This window comes from Scatophagus argus, chromosome 15, assembly GCF_020382885.2.
Source record: "Scatophagus argus isolate fScaArg1 chromosome 15, fScaArg1.pri, whole genome shotgun sequence".
In the NCBI taxonomy this organism is placed as follows: Eukaryota; Metazoa; Chordata; class Actinopteri; family Scatophagidae; genus Scatophagus; species Scatophagus argus.
In genome coordinates, this window is record NC_058507.1 from 13,116,097 (window position 1) to 13,130,663 (window position 14,567).

General features: G+C 42.8%; 1 protein-coding gene across 10 annotated transcripts in view; it reads left to right on the forward strand.

Annotated features, from left to right (window-relative positions):
* The window catches only part of esrrb (estrogen-related receptor beta), a 46,856-nt gene that overhangs the window by 22,705 nt on the left and 9,584 nt on the right, over positions 1-14,567 (forward strand). For 7 of the 10 annotated variants that reach the window (XM_046413019.1, XM_046413021.1, XM_046413016.1 and 4 more), the window contains 3 exons: positions 4,512-4,637; positions 11,090-11,272; positions 11,664-11,825. In XM_046413019.1, the coding sequence (XP_046268975.1) occupies positions 4,512-4,637; positions 11,090-11,272; positions 11,664-11,825 (471 nt within the window). The remainder of the gene's footprint in view (positions 1-4,511; positions 4,638-11,089; positions 11,273-11,663; positions 11,826-14,567) is intronic. The other 3 variants (XM_046413012.1, XM_046413014.1, XM_046413015.1) reach the window with 3 other exon arrangements.

Here is a 14,567-nt window from a genome sequence, read left to right on the forward strand (position 1 = left end):
AGCAGCGGCCCAAACAATTAAGAGAAAGGTACATGGAAAAAAATTGAAAGCGCCTCTTTTTTCCCCCCTCACTTTGCATTGTCGATTTGAAATCCCTCTCTTTCTCTTCTTGGAGGGCTGCCTGTAATGGAGCTAATCTGCCGTCGTTTGTCCGAGCCACAGGAGTTTTGTCAATAACAATCAGCGTTTGGAAAGTGTAATTAAGGCCGAGGCTTTTCATTAGGAAGAAGGGAGGGGGCCGTCTCCAGGGACGGGCATGCCAATTAGAAACTCAGGCACGCGTCGCCGGGTAATTTCAGGGAAAGGAGGGGAAAAAAACCCAGGACTTCTTTAGATTGGAGAGGGACCCTGCTGCTCTTTCATAGGAGAGGAGGAGAGGCTTAATGGCATAATAATCAGACAGGGGTCCCAGGCAGAGAAGGCAGGAGGACGCGGGGACTTTTTGGGGGAGGTGAAATCCTTCTGAAATGATAAAAGAAACACATGCAGGATTGCTGGAGGAAAATGGAGGCAGTAAATAGCGGGATGTAGAGCCCTTGAAAGAATGAGAGGGTGCCGTTGATGAGAACTGATTAATTAAAGGAATAACGAGGCAGTCAAGGGTGGAGTGTGAGACGGCCCTCTCTAATGAGAGGAAAACAAAGGAGCTGTCTTTTCCAGCCCTTTATCACATTGTTCTATAGCACTTAGGGCAAACAACATGCTAAGTTAATGTTAACCATGTACATGACAGTTTCTTTATCACCTTGTGCTCACCTTGTGTAACTCTGTTATTTTCTTGTGATACAGCAGCCAATTCTTAAGAGGAAATCTGTAGTTCTAGTTTTAAGTATTTTAATATGCAATCATCAAATGCAGTTCTTTTTAAGGTATTTTGACTACAAATTTGAGTACAAATGTAGACGTTTTTCAGTAACTTACTGTCGTTGGTTCAGTTCCCGGTCTGGGCCCTGTTTCTTCAGTTGATGGCCTTACCTTTTCAACAAAAACGGATAGGAAATCCATCTTCTGTCATGAATTCATCCAGTGAAAAGCCCCTTGAACTCCTACGTGGAGATAGTTACATTAGTCAAGGCCAGGCCCAAATTAATGTCAACCTGGATCTCCATCCATCCCAGAAATGCCCCTGTTCTTATTGCTCTCTAATCACCTTCCACCACCACTGCCCCCACCCCACCCTGATTCCTGCACCTTACGTGTCCCACCAATCAAAAACATAAATCTCTTATTGAACCGTGTTTTCTTCCCATTTTGAACCCAAGTGTAAAATTGCTTGAAAACCAACTGAACTCAGTGGCCCTCTTTTATGTGAAGTAATAGACCTTGACAGTAAGCCTGTAAAAGTCAGTTTAGATTTTGATGAGAAATACCTGCCATTTTACTGTAATTTACTTACAAGACCTGACTTTCCCCTCTGTGCCCTGGCATGGGTCCTGAAAAGCCATAAAATAGATTGAGACAGATACTTATCAAGAGAAGAAGGAGGGAAATCTTTTTCTTCTCCCTTCACTCTGTAATGTTATTGGTAACCATACCATAACCTCTCTAAAGACAGATAAACCTGAGCACGGCCCTCGGGTTAAAGGGGTTCCTGCGAGTATGCTTCATTTCTGAAAGTGAAACTGGTCATACTATTACTCTACAAACCACGATTTCCAGGCACCATTTCTGAATGACAAGGTTACTGTAACACATTTAATAGGTGTGCCCCTTTTAAGTCAATGTTTGAGTCTACCGTAACCCATTTAAGTCAATTAAATCCATTAATCTTTTTTCTTTATTCCGCTTATCTTGTTCACAGTCACAAAGTCAGTTAAATCCAGTTTATTTTGCACCAGTCAGTTCACTTATATTACAGTAGAAAAAGTTTATTCATCCCTCAGGGGAATGCAAGAAGAAACAACTAAAGACTGCTGAAACAAAGTCATTCACACATAAAGACAAGAGTAGACACAGTAGATATAAAAAATAATGGGTACATTCATACTAGTAATGCCTGATTTAAAGTACAACTTTAAATTTCTATAGAACTATAGAAATTTAAAGTTGTTAAATGAAGCTGTAACTTTACAGTTTCATTTAACAATTACAATTACATTTAAAAACCGATGTAATTAAACCACATAAATTCCAGCTATATTTGGCATTTAGTATAAATGTTAATAAGTGTTTGACATAATAATGACTGGACAAAACTGAAATTAAAGTCTTGTCACCACTCGCCAACAGCATCAAATATTACAATTACTCAAATTTAGCTGTTCTCCGGTTTTTATGTGTATCAAAAAACCTAAAATCGATTCGGGAATCATGGCATGTTCCATTATTGTGTTTTCATCCTGTTTACATTTGGATCATGGACTGTTCCTTTAATATTAATATTTCTTAGATATTTTTTGTATCAGTCAAGAGGTGCCAGGCATGTTTTGAAGCGTGTCTTACTGTATTTATACTGATACCGAAACCCTCCGACTCCTAAATATAAACCAGATGCAGAGATGAAAAATTAGTTAATCCACCCTTCTCTCTGCACTGAGCTTTGACAAGCCCCCTCTGACAGAACATCAGACGCACGGAGGGCTTGGCAGGACAGGTGGACACAGCAGTGTGCGAGCGCCCATTTGTTTTTGTTTCTGGAGTGTGTGCTATCAAAGGGCTAACTCTCTCCGTTAGCCTACAAGGTGCGGTTTGTGCACGTGCACGCCTGAGAGAGGGAAGGGAGGGGAGGAGGGAAAAAGACCCTCATAAACAAAGCGTCTTCAGGGACACACAGGGTCAACTCTGGTTGGGAATGATTCAGTGAATAAAGTGATCAGATTTATAATCAAAATGTATATTTTTTAAATGTACTGACTGCTTTATGTGCCAGCAAATTGCTGATTGGTTTGCATATAACGGGAGCCCAAACCAAAAAGACTTTCATAAAATGATTCCAGGTTCACACTGATTGCCTCCCGTCAGCATATGGGAAATGGATAGGATTATTATGGTCTGGTTCTGCTATAACAACAGAGAAAACAGACAGAGGAAAGACAATCAGAGCTCATCAGCCGCTTCCCTCACACCTTTATTTACCCCAATCCCAAAGAGATGAGGGGAATTAGCATAATGATTTCTAACCCAGATATAAGGAGGAATTTCTAATTATTTATAACATCTTGGGACCCTCCACTTGATCTGTCCAATAATGTTAACATAATTGCATAAGTTGTCAAAGGATGTTGGAGGGCTAGTAGAGGAACGCCAGTGGAATATTACACAGCTTTCTGTTCCTCTGTACAGAAATGTGGAGTGAGGGTCAGAGCTGTGGAGCAGCCGCACGACGTTGGGATGAAATCCTAATGTGTCTGTGTGGATTTCTGTCTGTCAGTGAAAATCTGCTAAAGTGCTTCCTATGCACCATGTGTGTATTTAGTAGTTCCAACATAAAGCATATTTGCTGACATATTCTTTATTTTTCATGTATTTTAATGGATGAGGGAAAATACTGAGGTAATCCTATTGATTAAGTTTTACTATTCGACGGTTTATTTCACCTTTCAGACAAAGACATAAACCCGAGGTTAAAAAGAAAAGTTTAGAAAAATACCAATGTCAAAAGCTTTAAAGCTGAAAGCCTGCTCAAGACGAGGATGATTCAAATTCCTGGGCTGGACTGACCATTATATTGTAACCCTTTATTGAAAACCCCAGAATACAGTAAAATGCAGGGAATCGGACAGAAGCGGAGGAATTGCCTCACATATCCTGCCCTTTCTTTTGCTAATGCTAGAGTAGAGCTGAACTGACTCTTTTATTGTGGAGCAATGAAACTCTTTTTCATTGCTCCATCCTGGAATCAGACGCTGCAGTTGAATAATGCATAAGGCCTCTTTGCCTGTACACTATGTAAATAGTCAACAATGGCAACAGTGGTAACAACAGGTTTGGGTCTGCAGGAGTATTATGTAAAGTGGTGAGGGGCAGCATGTCTGGCTCTCTAGCCTGCTATTGAGGCAGTGGCAGGCCCCTCTGAGCACAGGGGGACATGGCCTGCACCCGGGGCCCGGAGGGGACACGTGCAGAATTAATGAGGCCAATTTAGTGTTGGACCAGGGTGGCGTCTACCGATGGGTCCTCAAGGACTATTGCAGCTTTACTTCCACCCCCTCCCCATCCCCACCCTTTGCCTCTTACCCCAACTTCTCCTCCTGCCGTGGCCCTCAGTGCTGGAACATTTTGTACGCTGGAGAACCCCTGCACACCACAGAAATGGATTCTATACGAATCCGTGTGATTAACAAGTGCCCATGCCCGCTTGGAAAAACATGATTTATTATAGACCATCTGATAGCACACAGACTACACACTACATCAGTTGCAGTTTAAGGTTCTCAGGTTCTTTTTAGTGCCTGGGGAAATGGTCTACCTCATATTCTAGAAACATTTTGCTTTAAATTGTAATCTATTTGGCTTTAATCCCCTATGTTTTTTTGTTGACAACTTGGTTTTATTATTTCTCTTCTCCTCAGGTAACATAGAATACAGCTGTCCCGCCACAAATGAGTGTGAGATCACAAAACGGAGACGCAAATCGTGTCAGGCTTGTCGCTTCATGAAATGCCTCAAAGTGGGGATGCTCAAAGAAGGTAAGAAGAGTAAGAACATTTTTATTATTCTTACACACACAGATACACATGCTGTAATTATTTACGATCACAACTTTTAGATGAGATTCATGCAAATAAAGAAAGCACTACTGATCTGACAAGGGAGCTGCCAGCGCAATATTATAGCTAATATCACATGCTAGTTCTCACTGTTGTTCAGTTAAGTCGCAGAATGCCTCAGCAGTGAGTCCCACAGTGTTTCTCTTCTACCAGGTCAGAGTGAGGGATGCATGCAATAGGACTGGTTGGGCTAGACAACAGTTCCCAACCCCCATATCCTCCCCCTTGCTACACAGCAGTAAATAATGTGCAGTTGAGCTGGGGACAGAAATATGCTGAATAGGTTGATTCTGCAGTCTGAGTAATAGAAATGTAACAGTATTCCGCTGGAAAGGCTCAGGCTGGGTCCCTGAGCACACACTCGGCACAGTCTCAGCTCTCCCCGGCATATTGATCCACTAAATGTTTTCCGAACATCTCAGCTCTCTTCCTGTGGATGGTTTTTTAAAGTCACGCCAGCAGGGAATTCAGTGACAATTAAACATGCTTCCGATGGATTTGTCTGGTCGAGTTTTTCTCCCCCCACCCCCCGCATCCCTCCCTATTGCCACTGACTGAGCCCCCTGAGACCCAGAGGCTTGGCTGCTCTTCCGGGGGAGACACCTATCCCTTCTGCCTTACCCCACTGCATTACTGGATGTCTTCTCACCTGCCTCTCTCTCTCTCTCTTACTTGTTGGTTGCTCTAAAAAGGGCCAGACAAAATGAATAATGAAAGATATGTGGCTTGGGGGTGAAGTGGCGGTGTTATATTTATTCAAGCCTCCTCTGGGAGTAGCTCAGGGACTCTGTAAGGGAACGTGTTTTCCTCAAGTGCTGATGAGTATGGGTCAGGTAGCGCTTGTGTTGTGCAAAGTATGATTGTCCCTTATGGTTGTACAGTGGAATAAATTCTCTGCCAGACAGAAACTCTGATAAATGAAATTCTGTAAAAAGTTATGCTGCTAAGTTCCCCCATCAAACTCTATGCAGTATATATATAAATACAACACCATTATTCTTCCCATTATACTCTGGAGAGTGGGATTTATGGATGCATATATATCCAGTCGCTACCTGAAGCCAGAGTCCTAGCCTGTATGGATCTCCACACAGTAACAGAATCCCCTGGACTGCATGCAGCCAGATAAAGCCCTTGTGCCAGAAAGACAGAGTAATCACATTACTATCTGATGAAAAATTTATGCCAATATATCATCTTGGAGAATAAGAGACTGCGAAAATATGTAGCCGTGGCTATAAATGAATGACCAGTGTCAGGCCAGAGTAAAAAGAGTGTAAATCTCAAATATGCATACTGTGGCTAAGCTTGAGGTTCTAATGCACACTTCCGTGTATTCAGCACATTCTCAGAATAAGAATGACCCTCCTCTTTTACATCGTCACCACAGTGCAACTATTGTGACAGTCTCGCTGAAGTCCTGTGCAGCTGTTGTCATAGAGCTCTCTCAAATAACTGATTTTTGTCACAATAAAGATCATTGAATACATTCGTCATGATTAATGGGAGACGTCTGCCTTGTGGTCCAGCTCTTTGAAGTGTCACCAAGATGAAATGGAAAGAGGGGACACGCATGGTCTGTGTCCACTGTAAGCTCTATGAAGCCGTCGGCTCAACGCCACGCTCGGACCCAGCGTGTGGAGATGGCCACCGCTCATGTGACTGAGGTTGCCACTTACTTTCATTACCGCAGAAAGGTCACATTGTGTCTCAATGGAAAATCTCCTAATTATAACTTTACAGCTCCTACAAAGTACAGTGCTGCCCCCCAATGAAACAGACGATTAAATCCATCGCTGTCTCTGAAAGAATAACAACATTAGACATCTTCTGAGGAAATTAAGGTTAGATATTTATACTCTCATTAGTAAAATTCATGGGATATCAGTACCTACTGAGCAAGAACAAAAGCTACAATCAGAACATCCATGTCTCAAAGTGTGGTAAGAGGCTGAAGGAAGATGGTCTTTAAAGATCAGCAGTCTGATTACACGAGACCTGCCTAAACCCTGTGTTGAGTCGTTGTACTTTCCCTTGACTGTATAAAGGAGGAAGTGATCAATAGACGAATCAAATGTCAGGGGCAACAGGTTTTTCCTCTGATCAATGGAAACGGATCAGAGCTTAGAGCAGGAGAGAAGACAAGATACTATTGAGAGATTACATTGACATCATTCAGTGGCAGTTGCTCTCTGCACAGGCTTCCTTTCTCCCTCGCTCACTAACACACAGATTCTCCCTCCACCTACACACCAGTGCAGAAAATAATTTCTGTCAAGTTGTATATAAATATATACGTATATATTTATCTATCTTCAGCAATGTTGACAGTAGCTTTTTATTCCACTGTCCTCACCGTGTAACAGAGCTTTTTTTTTTTTTTTTTTTTTTTTTTTCTAAAGGCAGAAAGTATCCGGTCTTATTGTAACATAACAGTGTGACAGTCATAAGCATTTGCTGAACAAAGGAACAAAGTGTGTCAGTGCTGATATACAATACGCCTCATTGTTAGCAGACTGACATGCAGAGAAAGCAACCACATCCTACAAGAACACCGTCATAATTACATTCAGATCATAAACACAAACCACACTTTACTCACATAAACAGCTCCTTGAAATATTACTTAGTTTTTTTCATACATAACAAATCATATAAGATAAGAATCTATTAGGTGAAATCTATTAGGTGGTAAAAGATAAAAAGGTATTACAATAAAAAGGGAAGATCATATTATTCTTATCGCTGTGAGTAAAAGATATGATTGTAAAATAAGATACTGATGTAATAGCTCTTAGTTCATTCGTAGAGAATTCCATAATGAGTGAAAGCACCTTAAGCTGATTTAGAATTTGTTCTGGGTACAGTGAGAAGACCTTTACTTAATGATCTAAGGGATTTGTCCCCTGTGTATTCAGTGAGCATGTGAAAAATGTAGGCAGGAGCTAAGAGATTCATAGATTTAAAAACAATAAGAAGTAATTTAAAAATCAGTTCTTTGATTTACTGGGAGCCAGTGAAGAGAATTGAAAATGGACGTGAATGTCCACATGTTTTGCTAGCTGTACGACAAATGCAGTCCGCTTCCAGGATGCAGTGATGGCAGTTCTAAAGTTAAAAGGCATAGCTCGCTTGAAATGTTTTTACAATACTGTAGTTTAAGTACTGTTTGGTCTTTTCAATTAGCAGTACAAGTCGGGATGTCAGCTCACATGGGATATTCTAGCTAACCTGTAAATGGACTTTGTGACGATGGTGTCATTATGACAGCTCCTGGGGTCAGCAGCTGGGATGGGGGGCCAATGCATGACAATTTTTCCGCTACCCTCGCTCATCACCACTCGTGATTAAAAATGCTGCAACGTGCTTACAAGTATGCAAAGCTGGCAAGAGGGGCCCTTTGAAATAGTGCTGACGGCAGTTTAGTGGGGCGGTTTCCTTGAAAGGCAAGGTTCACCATGCCTTGCCATGTGGCCTTCTGATTTTCCCAGCTAAAATAGGGTCTGCCTAAGCCCCCCTTGGCATTGCCAACCATCCCAGACATCCTGACACTTTCCCCAGGGAGAGACACCCAGAACAGGTGAGAGACTCAAAATAAGGGGCCCTACCATGGCCGGCCACACAAAGTGAGTGAAGACAGGCCCTTTTGTAGGAGTGTGCTCTGAAGGGGATTATTATTGTTTTTGGAGAGAAAGAAGAGCCCTAGGTCAGCTGGCCCCAGCCCCCACCCCGAGGCCTGTGTTAATCCGTGCACAAATGCCAGCCGCCTTGGCCAAAAGCCCTCTCCCCCTGCACCCTGCTTTGAAGAGATGATACCCGAGTTCACCCACTGCTACCCTCGCTGCACTGTATAGTGGGCCATAAAACAGTGAGATGACTTTGGATGAGGTGGTACTCGACTCTTCACACATTTATAACACACCTACTGTTTGCTTTGGATAGAACACAACAGACTGATCAGAGTCAGACCGCTTAAAGCTTCGGGTGCCACCAAAGGGAGATATGAACCTCACAAAGGCCCCTATAAAGTCCTGGCCATCGTGCCCGACAGCATGAGTGAATGAATCCGTCTAGCTGCTCTTAATCACTCTGTCTTCCTCTCTGCCTGTAACTGGCCCTGTTGGACAGTAAAATGAAACAGGTTAGTGCCAAGCTTTAATTCCTGTCAGCATCTGTTAATTATGGCCAGGACTGTTCTAATTAAAAGAGGCACCCACCTACCTTCATCGCTGGCTTTACACTGGCTGACACAGCGACATGACTCAAACGGCAGAGAGGATCATGGAGAGCACAGACGCAGCACCTGGCAGCAGCCGAGCTCATCGGGAGAGCCGGAAGAAACCGTAGAAAGGGGTGACATCACATTTGACAATGAGAGGAATTTTCCATCCATACAGTAGCAACAGTACCATCTCAGCTGAACTGGAAGAAAGTTTTTAAGAACTTAAACGTGAGCAGCAATTGGAAGGTGTTTGACAACTATTCTTGAGACACTTTCACAGAAAAAAATCTTTCCTTTTATGTTATGCAGAAAAATGAAATCATCATGCCCTGTGTGTGTGTGTCTGTGTGTGTTTGTGTGTGTGTGTGTGTGTGTGTGTAAAATACAGGTAGTTGCCATCAGATGATTCCCTGGTGCTTGCCGGGAAGGATGAGGCTCTGCTGGGAATAGGGGGTAATTAGGTTAGTGGGTTGTCAGTGTCAGGAAATTGAAAGACAATCCTAATCAGATTTGTGTTTCTAGGGAATCAAATAATTCATATAAGTAGAAGAAATCTCTATTCTACAGTTACATGATGATACAGTTTACTGGAGTGTGAGGAAGAGGGGCTTTGGCTATGTAAGCTATAAAAATATTTTACATATGTCCACTGTTGAATCCCTCTTTGTCAGATGAAGGCCACAGCTTCTTCCTTACATCATCTGATTTTGCTTCCGCCCCATTCACCGAGCGACCTCCAATCACCATGCATGGGACACATCCAAACTCATCCCCTCCAAGAGCACTTGCTGATGGGCAAATTGTATTAGGCTCATTTGCAGTGGCCACACTATGCCCAGGTTTGACACTGTCCTCCCTGTTATAAAGTGATGAAATCATCAAGGAAGTGCTCTGGCTGCAGGTGTTGTTCACTCAGAGGACGCAGGCGGCTGACAAATTAACTCCTCCTCCACCAAAGGCATTTCATTGGGCCTTTTCTCATCCGCCCTTTAGTATTAAATTTGTTTGAGGTGGGAGGGGGGTGGGGGTTTACATTATGCATACAAGGTAAATTGAAGGGATTCTCCCTGTTGACAGGATTAAGATATCAGGGATATTTAGGCTGTACGGTTGCAGTGACACGCTGGACCAAATGGGGAGGACACAGGATATAAATGTTTGCATACAACTGCATTAAACAACCAAATACTTGCCCGGAGGTATCATATAAATAGAACAGTGTAGATGAAATATTTTAACTATGTTGAAAATTAATAGAATAGAAAAGACATCCAAATGGAAACATTCTTATCAAATAATGAGATAATAAATAACTTATGTTATGATGAGGCTGGTTTGACATTTACAGTATCAGTGTGCAACCTGGGCCCCTAGTTGTGGCTGGGGGTGATAAGGCCTCAGTGCTACTCTGGTGAAAGAGGGGTGAAATAAGGGTCTTTTATGGGAAAGCAATACCTAGTTATCTATCTGCAGTATGACAGCGGATGTTTTGTACACAGTGTGTGGGACTATGTCTTTGCTTGTAGGCTGGTTGAGTTTGTTTTTGTGGATACCGAAGTGCACACACCTGAGCTCACACACAAGCAAAGAGGCATGTAGCTGGTAGCTAATTAGTATGCAGTCTGCCTCACCCCAAAAGCTAAATAATTAGAGGGCCAGTCTGTGAGATCATTGACCCTGCGTTAAATATTCATATGTTTAGACCTGCTCTGGGCTCAGCTGTGTCACAGTAGACCAGCCAGGCATAGACCACATATGGGAAGGCAGCCGTGCCTCTGACACATCCGCGCTCACACACACACACACACACACACAGACTCATAGGAGTGCATGTTCACACACGCAGACACACACACTTATGCCAGTCTGCCGTCCTTATACAATGCTTACATTTAAGATTAAAAAACAGCACTCACACTGCTGCTTTTATACATGATCTAATACACAATATATCTGGGTGTAATTTCTGATGATCAGCCCATGTTTCTGTTGTCGATCGTCTAATAGATCTTTATAGGATTTATTTTATGTATCTTTGCCCCTGTTATTAGCTTTTTTTTACCTAGTTATTATTCGTGTATTTGGTTATCCCTTAAAATCTAGTCTGGAAAAAATACACTCTCTTCATTTCATGTTTTCTCTGTTGTTTCTAACCCAGGGGTTCGTCTGGACCGCGTGCGAGGGGGCAGACAGAAGTACAAGCGGAGGTTGGACTCAGAAAACAACCCATACCTGGGCTTGACGCTCCCCCCTCCCACCAAAAAGCCTCGTGAGTACTGCTCCATCACTAACTCATTGTCTCCCTCCATCGCTGCTCCTCCTCTGCCAGGCCAACATCAAGGTAAAACTGGTAAAACTGTCTCTTCCATGTTTAGACAGTTGTGAGGTCATTGTTCAGAAATATAGGCCAAGTATTGTTCCGGTCAGAGCTGAAACATGATAACTGCAGGAGCAGACAACTGCAGAGTGCTCCAGAGCGCTCACATTTTCAAACATATATTTTGTTCCACTTGCATGCATTCTGTAGGGATGAGAGCTTTCAGCACCTTAATTTCACTCATACAAATTCAAGCTCCATCCATTAGCTTGCATAATGAGAAAGTGAAACTGTAAAAGCGAGACAGCTATTCTATCATGTGTTACAGTTTCTCCTTCCTCGCTGAGCTTTGCAGTGATATGAACTTGGACCTCTGGTTTGCTTTGACCCCCCCTCCTTCTTCCTCTGCTCTCAGTAACAAAGATAGTGTCTCACCTGTTGGTGGCCGAGCCAGAGAAGATCTATGCCATGCCTGACCCCACCATGCCGGAGAGTGACATCAAGGCTCTCACCACGCTGTGTGACCTGGCTGACCGTGAGCTGGTGGTCATCATTGGCTGGGCCAAGCACATCCCAGGTATAAAACAAATTATTTTTGCTTCCTTCCATCTTTTTTTCAACCTGTCTGCGCTCTTGTTTTGAATTCAGTTGTATTTTCCTGTCTCTCACTATCCCCTGTCTCACACACACTTTGTACAAATAAACATGCTTGCGCACAAATGTAGATAATTAATGACAGCAGCTCATACCGCCTCAGGGTGAGCAGAGGACGGAGGGGGTGCAAAATGGACAGAAGCTCTCCTAGAAACAAATCAATAGAGTGCATCTAAAACCTCTGCATTGAATGGAGAGGAGGACACAGACCCAGTGCCAATGTATGTTGTAATCACCAGGGAGATTTAGAACAAAGCTGGGTCCCTGCCCAATCAAACAAGGCATCATATCGCACACAGACACACACACATATGCACACACGAATGCACACAAGTGCAAGCACACATACATTGAATTATTGATGGGCATAATCATGTTTCTTCCTTGCCCCATAGGCATTCTGATAGACGAGGTGTTATAAGAGGCTGTTGAATTAAGGATACAGCACCTCACGTCAGCAGAGATTTTGCTTCTTTCAAGAGTTTTCCTCTGATTTTGACAGAGAACACATTGTTTAGACCCTCTTTTTTTGCAACCGAGGCAGATTCTCCTTGATCTTGAGGTTGACCCCCCCCATAACTCTATAACATTGCAGTGCTGTGGGCGTGGAGGGGGAAACAAACTAAATGACTGTGTCCCTCAGCGGCACCTCCATAACCTCTTCTTCTCATCAGCATAACTCGGACAGGGACGGAGCTGTCAGCATTCAGGAAATGTGCAAGCACTGACACACACACACACACACACACACACACACACACGTACAAGTGCATGCATGCTTTGTGCCATATCAGTAAATTCAGGAGATAAATTTCAATCCTAATTCATAGATTAAAAAGATTAATTTATTTTCAGCAAAGTGAACTGGACTACACCTGACCTCGGGCAGGTGCATTTTGTACTGAAAAGGTATTAGAGTTCTTCTCAGAAGGAGGGGTATTAATCAGGTACAGATCTGATAGTAATGAGATTAGAGATGGATATGCTCTCAGCCCCGGCCCCTTGCACATCTAAACTGTTTGGATCACTCCACACAGGCCCTGCATGGTCAGCATACTGAGAGTTTAACCGGGAGCTTAGTCAGGACGGGATCACAGCTGACCTGATAACACACTCTCATTGTTGTGACCCAAAAATTGCACTGGCGCCACACACACGTACAAAAATGACAACATTCCCACTTTGGCTGCTGAGCATAGGCTGTGAAATCATCACAAAGACGCAGCTATGTACAGACACAGAAAGAGTTTCTATCATTACCTTTTACTGTGGGAAAAAATACTGAACATTTCACAGATCGTCTGAGACCACTGAGCAACCTAACGCAGGTGTGGTTGATAAAGGAATCCACATTTGAACTGATTTTCCTCATAAATCATAACTTTTAGCACACCATTTAATATTAAAGGTTTTAACTTGTATCCTGGAGTGCATCATCATTTTAAGATGTGTACACTCCAACTTGGATTTTGTGTGTCATAGTGTTGAAGCCCCGGTAATCTGATTATACTAACACGTATTGTACAGTGGATAGATTCATAATGTTAATGGGATTTGCCCCACAGATTGCGGCAGAGGACTTGTCATTCTAAATGCGTCGATAATGATCATTTAACCCAAAACCTGAGGCAGTAAGCCTGAGAGTCTGTTCCGACTGTGAGTGAGTACCTCAACTCAACGGACGCGTTAAATAATGTGCTGCACCTGCGAGACAGTAGACCTTAAGTAGATTATTCTGGCCTGCCTCTGTGTGTGTCACAATTGTGCTTTTGTTTTATGTTTGGTCATGTTTTAACTTACATAATAAAATCACACATATTCTTTTAAGATTAAAAAGACAATTTGACTTCAATTTCCACTTCACCTGCCTGCTTGGTCTGTGTCTGTCCCTTTGGTAGTGTCTGTATTAGGACAGTGGGTGTCCTCTGGCCATGAAATGGCTGCATAATTGAGTTGTACATGGCTGAACCTGATCAGAGACGGTTCACTGGTTGAGTGAGACTTCGTGCACTAACGCTCCATGCAACAATGGTACCCCAGGGCAGCCTACCATGCTAGGTTCCTACAATATTTCTCCCTCCATCCGCTCCGGGACGAGAAAGGAACAGGGGGGGAAAACTGCTGATTGCATTCTGATAGATTTTTGCAGCCTTAGGCAATGGAATTAAAAAGATTAACAGTTCATTATGAAGTAGACCACATTGATTAGGCCATTGACAGATGGGCCAATAACTAAAGTCCAAATGTAACAATTTAGATGTCATGAAAATCGGCACTTACCTCCTCCCAATTGATTTTTAATTTCCCTTATTCTCAGCTAACATTTCAAAACGCGATTCAAAAGTGGCATAATGTGGAGTAGAGTGGCCCTATTGAGTTTTAATTGGAGGGCGACCGGAGGATATCAAGGCTCTATCATTAGCGTAGATCGTATCTTTGCCTCACGGGGTCCAGTGTCGACCTTGTCATCCCGGCTCTATTTATCATACGTTGAATGGTCAGTTTGCATGCGTGAAGTGCCTTTCTGCAATTTTAGATTAAATAACAACATAATTAATCAATCAGATCAGGTGAATTTGCTATCTTATTCACTGAGGTAGATATTGAAAGTTAGTGTTACATTTCAAAAGCCTTTTCACAGGTTTGTTAATCTGCTGCCCTTGAT